The following is a 16948-nucleotide window of genomic DNA, read 5'->3' as shown; positions in this document are numbered from 1 at the left end:
ATTGTTTTCTGATTTGGGACGTCACCGTCAGGAGGAAGTGCGTTTGGAAGGCGCATTGTGTAGTGATGGTGGATTTGTTGTTTTTGAAGAACACTTCTGACAGCGAAAGTAACAGTGCACACCGGACCAAGGCATGTTAGGGACTAAAAACTACAAGGGATCGCCTATCAAAGGACTCGGCTGCCTCTACCTCGCGCAGTCACCTTGAGGAATGTGGTACTTCATTTTGGCTCACTCTGTATTTTGCAACATGTGGCATATAGCCTACTGCCAACATGTAGATCCCATGTCAATTGCTGACAGGAGTTCCCAAAATGTAGAGTTTGCGTGCCCTCCCTGTAGTTGTGTGCATTTCCGTCCATTGTCCAAAGACACACTGCCGACAGTTGATGAAGTGGTTAGCGGTGCTGCAGACAACTCCAGGAGCCTCACTTCCTTTCCCCTAAGAGTTCACCGTCTACTGTCTGTGTCATTTGCACATTCGTCCTGTGTCAGCCAGTGTGAGCTTCCCCTGGGTACTCTGGTCTCCTCTCAAGACGAATATGTTAGATTAATTAGCGGGTGGTATAGCGGGTCCGCAGCTTCCAATAAAAAAAGGCCGGTTTTTAATTCCGTATAGCTGTGCCGTTCTCCGTGGGCGCGATTGCACGACCGCGGGGAGTTAATGAGGTGGTTGGAGGGGGTTGCACCTGCACGTGTGGGTGTGGTCGTTCTCGATTGCCTCATTGGCTTCCTGCGGTGTGTGATTAAGGCGTTGCACCCACGGAGGCACACGGCGGGTGTACATATGCGGGTCGAACCTAGAGAAAGGGGAAAGCGATAGAAATGGAGAGAAAAGGAAAGGATAGATGCATCGAGGATGGAGGTGAAGGAAGTGGAGGTTAACTCTTTCGGGGCGGATGTCGACTTTTGTCGACAAAAGCAGGGTTTGAGGGCAGTAATCAGCTGTAAATGTCGATAAAACTTATGTTACGTTAAAGGCAGACCCTCTTTGCCATGAGGACTTTTAATTTTCATTGACTTGACATTGAACCCCTGCGTGGGTGTGAGAAGCACAGAGTAAAAAATGTATAGAATGGCATAAACATCGGGCAAGAGAGTGAAACAAATGCACAAAGCAATATACTTTATTATTATATTATTTTGTGTATTATTACTGAATTAAACTCCGACTTATCGAACTCTTGTTTGGATGAACTTTTTTTTACCCCAGAAACTGGCCTTCAGCTTATACAGTGGTGTGAAAAACTATTTGCCCCCTTCCTGATTTCTTATTCTTTTGCATGTTTGTCACACAAAATGTTTCTGATCATCAAACACATTTAACCATTAGTCAAATATAACACAAGTAAACACAAAATGCAGTTTTTAAATGATGGTTTTTATTATTTAGGAGAAAAAATCCAAACCTACATGGCCCTGTGTGAAAAAGTAATTGCCCCCTGAACCTAATAACTGGTTGGGCCACCCTTAGCAGCAATAACTGCAATCAAGCGTTTGCGATAACTTGCAATGAGTCTTTACAGCTCTGGAGGAATTTTGGCCCACTCATCTTTGCAGAATTTTTGTAATTCAGCTTTATTTGAGGGTTTTCTAGCATGAACTGCCTTTTTAAGGTCATGCCATAGCATCTCAGTTGGATTCAGGTCAGGACTTTGACTAGGCCACTCCAAAGTCTTCATTTTGTTTTTCTTCAGCCATTCAGAGGTGGATTTGCTGGTGTGTTTTGGGTCATTGTCCTGTTGCAGCACCCAAGATCGCTTCAGCTTGAGTTGACGAACAGATGGCCGGACATTCTCCTTCAGGATTTTTGGTAGACAGTAGAATTCATGGTTCCATCTATCACAGCAAGCCTTCCAGGTCCTGAAGCAGCAAAACAACCCCAGACCATCACACTACCACCACCATATTTTACTGTTGGTATGATGTTCTTTTCTGAAATGCTGTGTTCCTTTTACGCCAGATGTAACGGGACATTTGCCTTCCAAAAAGTTCAACTTTTGTCTCATCAGTCCACAAGGTATTTTCCCAAAAGTCTTGGCAATCATTGAGATGTTTCTTAGCAAAATTGAGACGAGCCCTAATGTTCTTTTTGCTTAACAGTGGTTTGCGTCTTGGAAATCTGCCATGCAGGTCGTTTTTGCCCAGTCTCTTTCTTATGGTGGAGTCGTGAACACTGACCTTAATTGAGGCAAGTGAGGCCTGCAGTTCTTTAGACGTTGTCCTGGGGTCTTTTGTGACCTCTCGGATGAGTCGTCTCTGCGCTCTTGGGGTAATTTTGGTCGGCCGGCCACTCCTGGGAAGGTTCACCACTGTTCCATGTTTTTGCCATTTGTGGATAATGGCTCTCACTGTGGTTCGCTGGAGTCCCAAAGCTTTAGAAATGGCTTTATAACCTTTACCAGACTGATAGATCTCAATTACTTCTGTTCTCATTTGTTCCTGAATTTCTTTGGATCTTGGCATGATGTCTAGCTTTTGAGGTGCTTTTGGTCTACTTCTCTGTGTCAGGCAGCTCCTATTTAAGTGATTTCTTGATTGAAACAGGTGTGGCAGTAATCAGGAAATTGAACTCAGGTGTGATACACCACAGTTAGGTTCTTTTTGAACAAGGGGGCAATTACTTTTTCACACAGGGCCATGTAGGTTTGGATTTTTTCTCCCTAAATAATAAAACCATCATTTAAAACTGCATTTTGTGTTTACTTGTGTTATATTTGACTAATGGTTAAATGTGTTTGATGATCAGAAACATTTTGTGTGACAAACATGCAAAAGAATAAGAAATCAGGAAGGGGGCAAATAGTTTTTCACACCACTGTACATGTGATGAGACAAACAGTACGTAATAAGTCTGTGAATTTACACACTGTAGAGGCTCATGGAGCATAGAACAGGTGACGTTTGGTATAAAATAAGCATTTTATATTGATTTGTGTGTGAAACCATTGCTTTGAAAACGGTTTTGATTCAGCCCTTGGAGAAAAGGAAAAAAAATGAGCCCTAAAAGAGTTAATGGACTTAGCAGGAGGATCGGGCCACCTGAAAAGAGGAGGCCGAACAAAGTGGGACCCTGTGAAGGAGTGTTAGTTGGTGGCGCTCTAGGGGTTAGTTCGCCGCACTGAAAGTGCAAGTGAGTGGGGTGAGCAGGGCAGGTGTCCTCCCGTGGGATCAGAGAAGCGACTGCAGGAACGCAAAAGATGAAGGGAGGAGATCCGACCTCGGATGGTCTGGCAGTGACTTCCGGAAGGAGGCCAAGACGGAGGTTGGCTGAAGGTGTTCACGGCTGTCGGGTATCCGCCGGCTGCGAGTTATGGGTGAGCCGAGATCGATATGATAGAGACTGCATTCTAAACTCGTATTTTAAAGGATTTATTTATTTGATTTTTATTATCCCCCGGGACACTCGTTTTGAATGGATTATTTATTGAACCTGAGGCACTGCACTTTTGTTTGGACACTGTTTGTTGTTCTAATAAAAGCACTTTGGCACTTTTTGGATATATCCCCTGGCTTCATTTGAGAACTGTCCTCATTTGTCAGCTCATCTCGGTGACATTACCGACGGCGTTGGGTTTAAGGCTCCCATAAGGACGTTGGAAGCATGGAGAGAACCTGCATCGTTACGTAAGGTGTAAAGATATTTCTCTAGTGGACCAATTTCTGGCCAGTCTCCAGCTCCTTATGACACTTAGAGAAAGCAGATTCAGAATGCGGATGAATTCATAGGAACGCAGAATCAGGAATCAGTCTAAATACGTGCGGCAGAATGCAGCAGATGGATTTCATTTAATGTCAGCGAATATTTTGCACCGTGCAAGAGGCTGATTCTGTGTTGACAGTGCATCCTTAACCAGCGTGAGAGAGAAAGCGAGCAAAAAAATGGCCTGCAGCTGCTCAAAGAGCAGACAGATGTGTGTCACTTTCCCCTCAGCCATTCTTCATGAAACAGAGATCAGTAACATTGATGGTGGAAGCGGGGAGGTCAAGGTTGTAATTATCAAACTGCTGCAGCACGCGGAAGGAGGGAGACAGGCGAGTGTGAACATTTCACAGAAAGATAGAATGAGGGAAGAGCAGAAGAGGGCATAAATGAGTCAGGGAGAGCAATTGAGAAGAACGCACCCGGCCGAGTGACAAGGGATGACACAGAAGGAGGAGGAGGGGAGGGAAATGCTTGAGGAAGAGTGAAGCTTCTAGTTACTGGAAGAGAGACACAGACAGGAGGAAAAAAAAACAAAAAACGTGTGTAATGTGAGAAAAGGGCCTGAAGACACGGAGAAAGAGAGAAGGCTGATAAAGACAGGGACGCCAAAATGAGAGCGAGGAAGAAACTGAGAGATAACAAAGCAGAGAAAGGTGAGGTGGAACAAAGAATGTCAGACGTCTAGCACCTGAGCTCCATTTTCCTTCAGCTGTCTCTTGGTCCTGGCACCCCCGGGGTCCTCGGTAAGATTAAGGAGGACCACAGAGCGCCGCTCCCAGCCAATGAAAGAGCCGTCAGTGATGGCATCCACAAAGGACAGAAAGTCCTCGAATCCAGGGTGTCTAGTGGAAACCAGTGAGAAGGAGGTCCAATCGTACTCTTCCAGGACCTCAAATATGACTCGGAGCTGCTGGGCGGTTGAAGAGCCCAGCTGCAGAAATGTAGACCCACTTTCCTATGGGAAGAGAGATAGAAAGAGACAGAGAGAGATGAGAAGAGAAGGACCTACGTGTGGATAATGAACCATAGCTGAAGGACAGTTCACTTACCTTGGGTGTGTGTACCAAAGCTGCCCCTCCACCCACACCCACAATTGGGACGCTGGTTTGGGCAGAAATGAAGTCCAAAATCTGAGCGACAGCTGATGCACTTCCAGACCCCGCTGCCAAAATGCAGGCAAACAAAATAGGTTAATCCTTTGTGTCCCATTACATTTTCGTTCTTTACTGTGTACATATTTTTATGTTTACTTCAGTAAATGGCACACACACACACACACACACACACACACACACACGCGCGTCACTTATCAAACTGCACTATATCATCTCAGCTGACATTTCAGACAGAGATCAAATATCCCAGATCTACACACCAAAGACAGCACATGAAGATACCCTTGTGGCAATTGGGGAAACTTTATTTTATATGACATCTTTCTTAGTGGAATCTACCAGGTGCCATGTTAGAAATCTACTTTTGAGACTTGGAGCATAGACAGCTAGAACTAAATGTTTTTTAAAAGTGTATGTCTGTGTGACAGAGGCAGAGTGGTGGCTCTCGGGTAGGGATTTGCACTGGTAATCAGAAGGTTGCCGAATCCCGCAAACGCCAAAATTGTGCCCTTGAGCAAGGCCTTTACCCGTCCTGAGTATGACGTTAATCTGCGTCCAACCTGCAGGGAAAAACATGGGGGTTGGTGGCACAATTGGCACTCCAGCTGCCATAAACAAACCCTCACATTGGTTCCTCTCCATCTGAACTTGTGTGGTGTTGCATGGCTGCAATCCTTTTTCTTTAAATTTTATTGATTTCATTACAATCAAATAACATTACATACACATAACTCAAGTTTTACAAAGAGAAAAAAAGACAAAAAAAAAAAAAAAGGTTCTAAATAAATCAGTATCCCCCCCGAGAAAGACAGCTAGGCCAGCAGTGTAAAACCTAATGTTAGTAAAGACAAATGAATAGATAAAATAATAAATGAATGCAGATCTTCTTCTTCTTTCGGCTGCTCCCATTGGGGTCGCCACAGCAGATCATCTTCTTCCATATCTTCCTGTCCTCATCATCTTGCTCTGTCACTCCCGTCACCTGCATGTCCTCTCTCACCACATCCATAAACCTTCTCGTAGGCCTTCCTCTTTTTCTCTTGCCTGGCAACTCCTTCTCCCAATATACCCAGCATCTCTCCTCTGCACATGTCCAAACCAGCACAATCTCGCCTCTCTGATTTTGTCTCCCAACCGTCCAACCTGAGCTGACCCTCTAATGTCCTTGTTTCTAATCCTGTCCATCCTCGTCACACCCAATGCAAATCTTAGCATCTTTAACTCTGCCACCTCCAGCTCTGTCTCCTGTGCCACTGTCGCCAACCCATATATCACAGCTGGTCTCACTGCCGTCCTGTAGACCTTCCCTTTCAAGGGCAGAGAATCTGCTTCCTCAGTGCTCTAAATGCTTATTTTAAAATGCTATTGATGAGATCCTGCCAGGTTTGGAAAAGGTTTTGCACAGATCCTCTAAGTGCGAACGTGATTTTTTCTAGTTTCAAATACTGCAATATAAATTAATATACAAATTGGACTGGACTGCCAATACTGATGCTCTATGTAAGAAAGGTCAGAGCAGACTATACTTTCTGAGAAGGTTGGCATCCTTCAACATCTGCAGTAAGATGCTGCAGATGTTCTACCAGATGGTTGTGGCGAGTGCCCTCTTCGACGCGGTGGTGTGCTGGGGTGGCAGCATAAAGATGAAAGACGCCTCACGCCTGGACAAACTTGTTAAGAAGGCAGGCTCTATTGTAGGAGTAAAGTTGGACAGTTTAACATCTGTGGCAGAGCGATGGGCATTAAGCAAACTCCTGTCAATCAGGAATAATCCACTGCATCCACTGAACAGTGTCATCTCCAGACAGAGGAGTAGCTTCAGTGACAGACATTTGTCACCGTCCTGCTCCACTGACAGACTGAGGAGATCGTTCCTCCCCCACACTATGCGACTCTTCAATTCCACCCGGGGGAGTAAATGCTAACATTAATTTTATTTTAATTTTTTTCGTTTTTATTACTATTTAATTTAATATTGTTTCTTTGTATCAGTATACTGCTGCTGGATTATGTGAATTTCCCCTTGGGATTAATGAAGTATCTATCTATCTATCTATTATATAGTGCCTTTCATCTATCTATCTATCTATCTATCTATCTATCTATCTATCTATCTATCTATCTATCTATCTATCTATTATATAGTATCTATCTATCTATCTATCTATCTATCTATCTATCTATCTATCTATCTATCTATCTATCTATCTATCTATCTATCTATATATCTATCTAACATCAGTTACCCACTGAGTTAGAATAGGTGAGTTAGGATTCTTCCAGTTGAGCGAGATAAGTCTACATGCCAATAGTGAAGTAAAGGCCATTACAGTTTGTTTGTCCTTCTTCACTTTAAGCCCATTTGAAGGTACCCCCAAACACAGCTGTTAGTGGATTAGGAGGGATTGGGACCCCAAGGCTGTCTGAAAGGTATTTACAGTAATCCCTTTCTATATCGGCTTTTATATGTAAGCATATTTAAATATATATCGCAAATTTTTGCATTTCTGCGGACAATGGGTCTTTTAATTTATGGTACTTGCTTCCTCAGTTGGTTTGCCCAGCTGATTTCATACAAGGGACGCTATTGGCGGATGGCTGAGAAGCTACCCAATCAGAGCATGCGGTTAAGTTCCTGGGTGCTGATTGGCTCAGCGACGGAGCTCAGAATTCAATTCCACTTTGCGTTAACCAGAAAATCTCGTCTTGCTCATTCAACATCAACGTGTTTGTGTAAAGAGTTAAGTTTCATCAATAAGCTGCTCGATGCCCACTTCGAGAGGCTGAGATGACCAAGTCAGTGAGCGCCGAAGATAAGGAACAAGAGGACCCAGCACAGGAAGAAGGCGCCGGCCTAACTTTCGAGTGTCTCGCGACCATTCTTCGAATGGCAAAAGATCTCCAGATATCGGTGGCAGAGTGGGACCCGCAAATGATTAGTTCTTTGCAATTTAGAAATGCTCTTGACGATGACACAGAAGTGTATAAAAACCTCCTTACACAAATGAAAAAGCAGCGCCAGCAGCTGCCCATCACGATGTTCCTTACCGGCAAAACACCGCGTAGTACGCCTTCAGTGGAAGAAGAAACTCCAGACGACAACGGCGGTGCTACACAGTCGCCTGAAGAGGCTCCTTTAGAAGAGCTGTAACGCTCTCCTTTGTTAAAATTAAACTCATCGTTATCAGACAAGTCGTCGTGTCAGTGTTGGTGAGTACCCATAACTAATCTTCTATGTACAGTACTTAGTACTTGTACGTATGTTTAGTGTAACTGTACACACAATTTACTGTATATAATTTTTCTTGCATTGTACATATTTATTGCTGGTGGCCTGTCTATCGTAATGGCTGTAACATATACTGTATGATAACGGAGACAGTTGATATTTTTAAAATAACATTACAGTTTTACTGTATATAAACCGTGTGTTTACATACATAATTTCAACGAATCTTACCTAATATCTAAGAGAATACAAAGGGTTTATGCTGTATGACTGTGCGGGGAAAGTTTATAAGAGTGTGGGAGAGTTGATAAGGGCTTAAAATATATAAAAATAAACATATAAACATATGGTTTTTACTTCACAGATTTTCATCTGTCGTGGGGGGTTCTGGAACACAATCCCCGCGATCGAGGAGGGATCACTGTAAAGATTTTGGTCCAACATGATGTTAACTTGGCGCAGGCCCTAAACATGTGGCCCAGTGAGGCTGGAGCTCGATTGCAACGTTCGCAGGTTAGATCTTTCCCTGGAAACATTTTGGACAATTTCAAACAAGAGAGATGCGCTCAATATGATGTGTGTTTTATCTATTGTTCGGTGTCCTTGAGTGTTTAGAAAGGCGCCTTCAAACACAATGCATATAATTTTGAGTTGAATAATTGTATGCTTTGCGCATATGGAGCTCGAGTGAATTCTGTGCATTGCTACTTTCCACTCCTTTTCTGAAATGTTGAGTGAGAGACCCTTTTCCCACTTGGATCTTTGAAAGGGAGCGACTGTAAAAAATAGTTTTATATATTACAGAAATGCTGTCTGACTCCTCAAGACTGATCAATATTTTTTCCGGCATAGAGGGAGGTGGGAGGTGAGGAAAATTGGGCAGGATATGTTTAACAAAGTTTCTGATTTGAAGGTAGTGAGAAACATGTGTTGCTGGAAAGTTAAATTTGGAGAGTAATTGTTCGTAGGATGTGAAGACGTTATCTATGTAATGGCTGCACTCCTAATCTGGGATACTGAGTTGGTTTGTCACGTGGTGGGCACAGCAATGCGTTGTATCAGCGTGAGCTCCTAACCTCTCTCTCTCTCCTCTGTGACAGGAGTTCCCAGTTTGAAAGGAACTTAACCATTTGTTTCAATAATAAATGCCAGCCCAAGTGCTTCCAGTGTTACTGATGATAGAAGAGCTGCATGCTGTAAATTTGTTCATGCTCTTGTATGGTATAAAATGACGTCATATATTGTAATCATTTAAGTGACACAATAGAGAAGTCACTATAGCAGTTGAGGGAACGCTGGCACACGCACGATACTGCTGCTCCTCCCTGTCAACAGCGCTTTTCGTCAAGCGCCTTTAGTGTGGAAAAGGTTCTATATAAATAAAATGTATTATTACTATTATTAATAATATAATAATAGTAATAATAATAATATTAATAATGTAAGTGACACAGTAGAGAAGTGCTCAGCTATTTGAATCCCATGGCCTGTCGTTATACACGTACAATTTACACAATGTCCCTGTGTCTGAATGGGTACTTCAGTTGTCCCCATGTCCCCAGTGACATGTGTGTTAGTTTCACTGGTGACTCTGAGCTGGCCCTTTGATAATTTGTGTGTATAAGTGGACAATGCAATGGACTGACACCCTTTCCAGTGCTTTTTTCGGCCTTGCACCCAATACTGCTCAGATAGGGGCTGGCCCAACCTTGACTCTGAGCTACATTATATAGGTTTATAAAGTTTAGTTTATTCTGATATACTTTAACCTAAATCTTAGGGGTCTACAATATAGAGTAACTTCAAAAAGTAAATGAAACAGAATATTTATATGTTTATTGCAGGGTGTCTGCAAAATGTAGCTTCTACTAAATATGACACACATGTCATGCATCGAATTAAATTATAGCATCTCAGCTTTAATTTAAGGACAAGATCAGAAATATTTAGGTCTACTTGTACATTATTTATTTGAATTTTATCTTTCATCTTGGGCACAAGCTTTTATGCACAGCAATTTCACTTCGGAGTTATGACATCAACTTTCATATGTCCACGCTTATTTTACACAAGGGACACCAGTGTTGGACAGAATGGCGCATCATCAATACGTTTAAACAATTCTTAACCTCCCTCCCCATGTAGCAAATTGCTCCGCAGGGGGCCATGGCAAGAGTATCAACTGGATCACACGTTAGCATCATTAGTCATGACAAGGTTGCCGAGTGTCACAGAGTGAGGCAGTCAGCTTTATAGTTTAGCTGGAAATGAATGTGCAGAATTGTATAGAGTGTAAATACTGTATATTGTAACCTTCTGTTTGTGAATATACAGCATATTGCATCCAGGGTGGTACAGCAGGACAGTGTTTGTCACTGCTGCCTCACACATCTAGCATTAAGGGTTTTAGATTTAGCCTGGTCACCATCTGCATGGCATTTACACCTCTTTCCTGTGTCTGCATGAATCTTCTCTGCAAACTCTAATTTCCACCAACTTACCAAAGAAGAATTGTAGAGGCCGACTGGGGGCTTTAAAACTGGCAACGTGAGAGTGACAGGGGACATGTGTGTGAATTTGTGACTTGCAGTCATTTCTGATTGCCTTATGTCTAATGATTTTATGATAGACCTGGAATGGGTTTGGAATATTCATTGATGAATCAACATGACACTTGAGAAACGTCCATTACCCACCATATTCTCCCAGCACTGTGCTCACCTGGAGTGATGTGGTGGTACATGTCAGTTTCACAGACTAAACCTCTCTTCTGTTGCAGGTTACTCAATTTGACTCTGTGTTTAGAACACTTTTGTTTCAGGTGAATTCTTTAAATTACATACAGCTGATACTTTTGCTTTTGGGTTTAAATAAAAGTGAAGACCACTTGGTATAAGCAGTCATATAAAATAGAAGTGCCCCTTCTTACATTTGCATGGTTATATATATATTAAGACATAAATAACTCATATTATCTCCTCTAAGGCCTAACATTAGGTAAGTCTAACCTCAGATGACAATAACAGATTTTACTTTCTTTACTTTATTTAATTAATTATAATCTATCTATCAATCATATAGTGCCTTTCTATCTATCTATTATATATTGCCTTTCATATCTATCTATCTATCTATCTATCTATCTATCTATCTATCTATCTATCTATCTATCTATATATAGTGCCTTTCATATCTATCTATCTATCTATTATATAGTGCCTTTCACATCTATCTATCTATGAACTGTGAAGGACAGCCGGGTCTCGTGCCTGGCAGGGACCTCCCTGCTGCTTATGTTCCATGGGAGCCACCATGGGCAGTCCAGTACCTCCACCCGACGCTTGGTGGCAGCCTCCATGGCTGACAGTGATTCTTCAACCACCCACAGGGCTCCATGGAAGATGGAGTCCTCCACAGCCTGGGAGGGGCTACGCTTGTGGAGGATGGCAGATAGTGGGTACTATAGTGTTTTGTGCTGCATGGACTCACGGGAAGCCTGGCTGGATGAATCTTTTCAGCCCCCATCTGTGTCGGGTCAGGTGCCATATCTTTGTTATCTATCTATCTATCTATCTATCTATCTAGCTATCTATCTATTAATTATATACTGCCTTTCATATCCATCGATCTATCTATCTATCTATCTATCATATAGTGCTTTTATCATCTATCTATATCTATCTATCTATCTATCTATCTATCTATCTATCTATCTATTATATAGCGCCTTTTATCTATCTATCTATATTATCTATCTATCATATCTATCTATCTATCTATCTATCTATCTATCTATCTATCTATCTATCTATCTATCTATCTATCTATCTATCTATCTATCTATCTATCTATCTATCTATCTATCTATCTATCTATCTATCTATCTATCTATCTATCTATCTATCTATCTATCTATCTATCTATCTATCTAAAAGCAGACACTTTGTTAGAATGGTCTGGAGCACTAAAGTGTCAAGGTACATCTGCAGTCATCTCAGGCCTTGTCCACACATTTCTGTTTTTGTTAAAAAACGCAGATTTTAGTTTCCATTTCTTGTCCACATAGTCCAGCATTTTCAAGCTCTGAGAAGGGAGGCTTTTAAAAACGCTCTTCAGAGCTGTACTGTACACTACTGAAAATGCAGCCTTAGCATTGTAATGCAGATAGGAAAAAGACAGACTCTAATCACGCTCTGAATGGCCATTGCTTATTATGTGGCCATTTCCTGATTGGGTCCTGCTCATTACAACATCCTGGAAGTAAACTATATTCTGAAATAGCAGGCACAGAAAAGTTGCTTTTCATGGAGCTTGTTGTGTTGCTTCTAAATTGTGTTTTTTACAGTTTGAATGCTGCATACATTGGAAAAGGCACATAATTTACTGGTCATTACAGTGATGTCATAAACCCTATGGCCGACAACATTACCACCCTTTCAAGGATTTTTCCAGCATTTCCAGTGTAGGCAAACATCTATGTCATATGCGTTTTGAGTCAATTTATTGTGGATGGTGATACTTTCATAAACATAAAATGCTTTTGTGAATGTGAAAATGCTAACATGGACTGAGATTGCTTTCCCTTAAAAATCCATCCAGTATCCAACCCACTATACCCTAACTACAGGGTCACGGGGGTCTGCCAGGGCCAATGCCAGCGCACAAGGCAGGAAACAAACCCTGGGCAGGGCACACATACACACTTGGGACAATTTAGGATCGCCAATGTACCTAACCTGCGTGTCTTTGGACTGTGGGAGGAAACCCACATAGACATGAGGAGAACATCCAAACTCCACACAGGGAGGACCCGGGAAGAGAACCTGAGTCTCCTTACTGTGAGGCAGCAGCGCCACCCACTGCGCCTCCATGGAGCCTCGCTTAAAAATGCCATTTTTAACTGAACATGTAGTAGTGTGAACATAGCCTCAGTGAAGCAATTGTTGGTGCTTTCCAGTCAGGATTATAAGACTATCTCCATACAATTTGAAGTCTGTCTCTCTTCAGGAAGAACGGGTTATTATTTAGAAATGGAGAATACTCAAAATGGCTCCCGGATTTTGAAAGAGTGTTCCTCCCAACAAACTCCACACAGATTACGCTGTATGGTTTTGCACAGAAACCAAATGCTGCATCCAAAGATCTATAGGCCTTTATGAACATGGTAAATATTAAAGCTCTCGACTCTAGCCTTAACAAGTACTTTTATTTCACGAGGGTAGCCATGAGAAGTTGTTTCTCTCCAGGAAGACCTGGTAAATGTTCTGCCTGATGAAAACTTTAAAAAGATAACAACAGATGAAGCCAGAGACTCATAGTCTAATACAGGGGTGTCGAACTCCAGTCCTGGAGGGCCGCAGTGGCTGCAGGTTTTCATTCTCACCATCTTCTTAATTAGTGCTGATTACTTCTTTTAATTAACTTGACTCAGGCCCCATAGTTATTTCCTTTTCCTTAATTAGCAGCCAAACAGTGACGAGACACAAACCAGTTGCCATATGACCAGCTCACCTGTACCCATCACAAAATATCAGAAAATAAAGAAAGGCGACGTTCTCAGTAAGGCTGATTTCCGAGGTCACCAAAAGATTACGATGGTGTTCTTAGAAAAAGCAGAAAAACAACAGTTTTGGAAATGTGTGCTGAGGCAGAATGAGAGCAGCAACAAGCTATGAAATTAAATCACGAGTTTAATTAACAGCAAGAATTGGCTTCTCATTAAGAAAGTGATTGGAGTGAAACTGGTTGGAGTTTGAAGACCCAATTGAGCTGGTCATCCGTCGGCTCGTTTCACATCTCATTTCTGGTTTAATGAAGAAACAAATCGATTCAGAGGGCTGAATCCTTTAAACAGGGCTTATTAAATGAAGAGAAAAGGAGTTGGTTGGCTGTGAAAACTGGGCACTGATTAGGAAATGGGTTAGAATGAAAACCAGCAGCCACTGCGGCCCTCCAGGTCTAATACATGCAGAAGTCAGAAGAATAACAAAGCTGAAATCACCAAAACACAAGACACTAACCAGAAAACACAAGGAAAAAGTCCTAAATCCCTAAAATCATTTTAAACAACAATTAAAACATACAGAGGTTTGTTACAATATCTGGAAACTTGGACAACAGGAGTAGCATGCCGCCATCTTAAATAATGTACGCTAAGGGACACAATGCATTGAGATGTTTGCTAATCCCATGGTAGCAATGAAGCTAACAACAGCATGACCACGGTGACAAAATGATGGTGGCTGCGGTTGAACACAATAAACAAATGGTGGCGTGGCAACTTTATCAAAATATTAATAAAAAATGATAATGACTATAAAATGAAATCACAGAGGACACAATATACCATATGCCGAAATGGGCTCTGCGTGCTTTTAAACCTTTAATCATGACAGGAGTACAGTATAGGTTTTCAGATTGCACGTGAATGAACCTCTCGATATTTGTGCAATATCCTCTGAGCAGACGAGGCCAATGTAGTGTTGTTTGGGCTTTATGAACACGTCCACGCTTGGTGAGAATTAAATACAACGCACAGCAACTTCACACCAAGCGTCAAGCACAGCCTTAGTCATCTATAACACCAGATGACCCTGAAGCTCTAAGCCCTCTGATCCAATTTCTTACAAGCATTACCGAATGGATGAGAATTCATTTCCTTTAGCTGACGTAGGAAAAATGGGAAATTGTAGTTTTTGACAGTAATGAAAAAGTGAGGGTCCTAGAATGAAATCTGATCATCTGACTTTACAATCAATCCAGAAACTATTATCTTATTGTGGATTTGGACCTAAGCTTCAAATCACCTACAGGTCAAATCCTGAAGTAGCGAATACCGAAGTAATGAAATTTTCAGAATAACGAATACTTTTTGTTGGCGTGGCCAGATGTTCATACAACATCATGTTTAACAGATTTTATTTTAATGAATATACGAATGCTTCTGAATAATGAATGTTTTTCCAACCACAAACGGCCACCAAACATAATAATGCGATATAAAAAATGCTGTGCCTACACTCTTACCGAGTCTCGGGAACCATGCAAGAGGCCGTCTGTTTCTTCTTAAACCAAAAGAAATCGACAGTTTGTTGCAAAATTTCTGGTCTTGGTGAGGCTCGGCAAGAGTGTACAGTTACGCACGACGTCACATAGGAGCGGATAGCTGTGTCGTGTGCGGATACGGTACTGTTTGAGTTTCATAGTGCTTCTCAAAGTTGTCTTTGCGATCAACAAAAGTAAAAGTGAGAAACGGCATCAGCTTGTTCTTTATTTCGCCTTATACAATTTCTCGTATTAGGAATTTGTTAGTTTTCGCGTACCCCTTGGAGTCAGAGCGCAGGGTCCGCCATTGTACAGCGCCGCTGGAGCAATTGAAGGTTAAGGGCCTTGCTCAAGGGCCCAGCAGAGTAGGATCTCTTTTGGCTGTGACGGGGATTCGAACCGGCAAACCTTCGGGATACCAGCGCAGATCCTTAGCCTCAGAGCTACAAAAAGAAGTCTCTCATACATCACTCATACAAAAAATAAAAACGTGGGTGCTTTTTAAATGTTGGTTGATGAAAAGCGCCCACGCTTTTATTTTACGAGTGATGTATGAGAGACTTCTTTTTCACTTTTTAGCACACATTTTAACTTAATAGAAGTGTGGTTTTTTAAAAAGTATTATATTATATATATATATATATATAATTTGCAACTTTTCAGTCTTGGGTTTGTTTAAACATAATTTTTGTAATCAATATTTTAACACATCCTATTACATTACTACCGCCATCTATTGGTGAAATCTTGAACTATTCTTCATTTGAAAATTTAATTTCTTAATTAACATGGATTAATCGATCAATTAGTGAAAATGATTATTGATTCGTGTATTGTTATCGGAAGTGAGTCAGTGTGCAAAATTGCAAGTCATTTGGACAATAGGAAGTGGGATAAATATCGATTTACACGATTTGTACCAGACAACAAACAGGTGAAGTAATATACTGTAAACGTGGTAACAAGTCACATCTAGCATCTCATTTACAAAATGTTTAAGAAGTGCTCTTTTTTATACAGGTATTGTCAAGCTTGGGTCACAAAGTTGCATGAGAGACAGGAAGGTGAGTCCAGGTTTCCAAGGGAAGCACAGGAACTTTATTACTGTATTGAGAAAGCAGGTACAGTCTCAAGACTTCATTCGAAATAGCAGCAGTTACTTCAGTACTCAAGCACGCAAGACAAGAGTCGCGACACGGGACCAGTCCTCCTGCTGTAGCTCGCATCTTCAGGTTACAAAAAAATATCAGCAGCTTGGAATCAGTGCTGTGGCCAACCAGGAGAGTGTGAGGAAGAGCAGGTCAAAGCTCGGTGTTAACTGCTATAAACATCGTGTGACAAGCACGTTACGCAGTAAGCCTGATCCTGCAGAGGACAACCAGTTGTTTTGCCCTTGGCTTTCTGTTCACCAGACGCAGCAGAGCAGCCATGGAGCTGTCCTTGTGGCAAATCACTGGTGATCCCAGTCACAATGGTATATGTATTTCCCCATATTCATAATAACAAAGTTTCCATTATAATGAATATATTTTTATGGCCCCACGAATTTTGTTAGAACAGGATTCCACCTGTATTACCATATTACTAAGAATAATGTCCTTTCATTTAGGGAAATGTTTTAAAACATACATCTCAAGTGCATTGGCGATTCTAAATTGTGTGTGCTTGGTTTGTGTGCGTGCCCTGTGGTGGGCTGGCACCCTGCCCGGGGTTTGTTTCCTGCCCTGCGCCCTGTGTTGGCTGTGATTGGCTCCAGCAGACCCCCGTGACCCTGTAGTTAGGATATAGCGGGTGGGATGGTGGATGGATGGATGTCATGTAAATTATTACATACTTTAGTTTTTACGCTGACTA

General features: G+C 41.8%; 1 protein-coding gene across 2 annotated transcripts in view; it reads right to left on the bottom strand.

Moving 5' to 3' along the window:
- The window catches only part of LOC120518718 (glutamate receptor ionotropic, NMDA 2D-like), a 177283-nt gene that overhangs the window by 78570 nt on the left and 81765 nt on the right, over positions 1–16948 (bottom strand). For both annotated transcript variants that reach the window (XM_039741646.1, XM_039741647.1), the window contains exons 3-4: positions 4756–4868; positions 4395–4661 (exon numbers count right to left, since the gene is read on the bottom strand). In XM_039741646.1, coding sequence (XP_039597580.1) covers positions 4395–4661; positions 4756–4868 — 380 coding nt within the window. The remainder of the gene's footprint in view (positions 1–4394; positions 4662–4755; positions 4869–16948) is intronic.

Source organism: Polypterus senegalus, chromosome 18 (assembly GCF_016835505.1).
Source record: "Polypterus senegalus isolate Bchr_013 chromosome 18, ASM1683550v1, whole genome shotgun sequence".
Lineage (NCBI taxonomy): Eukaryota > Metazoa > Chordata > Cladistia > Polypteriformes > Polypteridae > Polypterus > Polypterus senegalus.
This window is presented reverse-complemented; position numbering and strand designations above follow the sequence as displayed.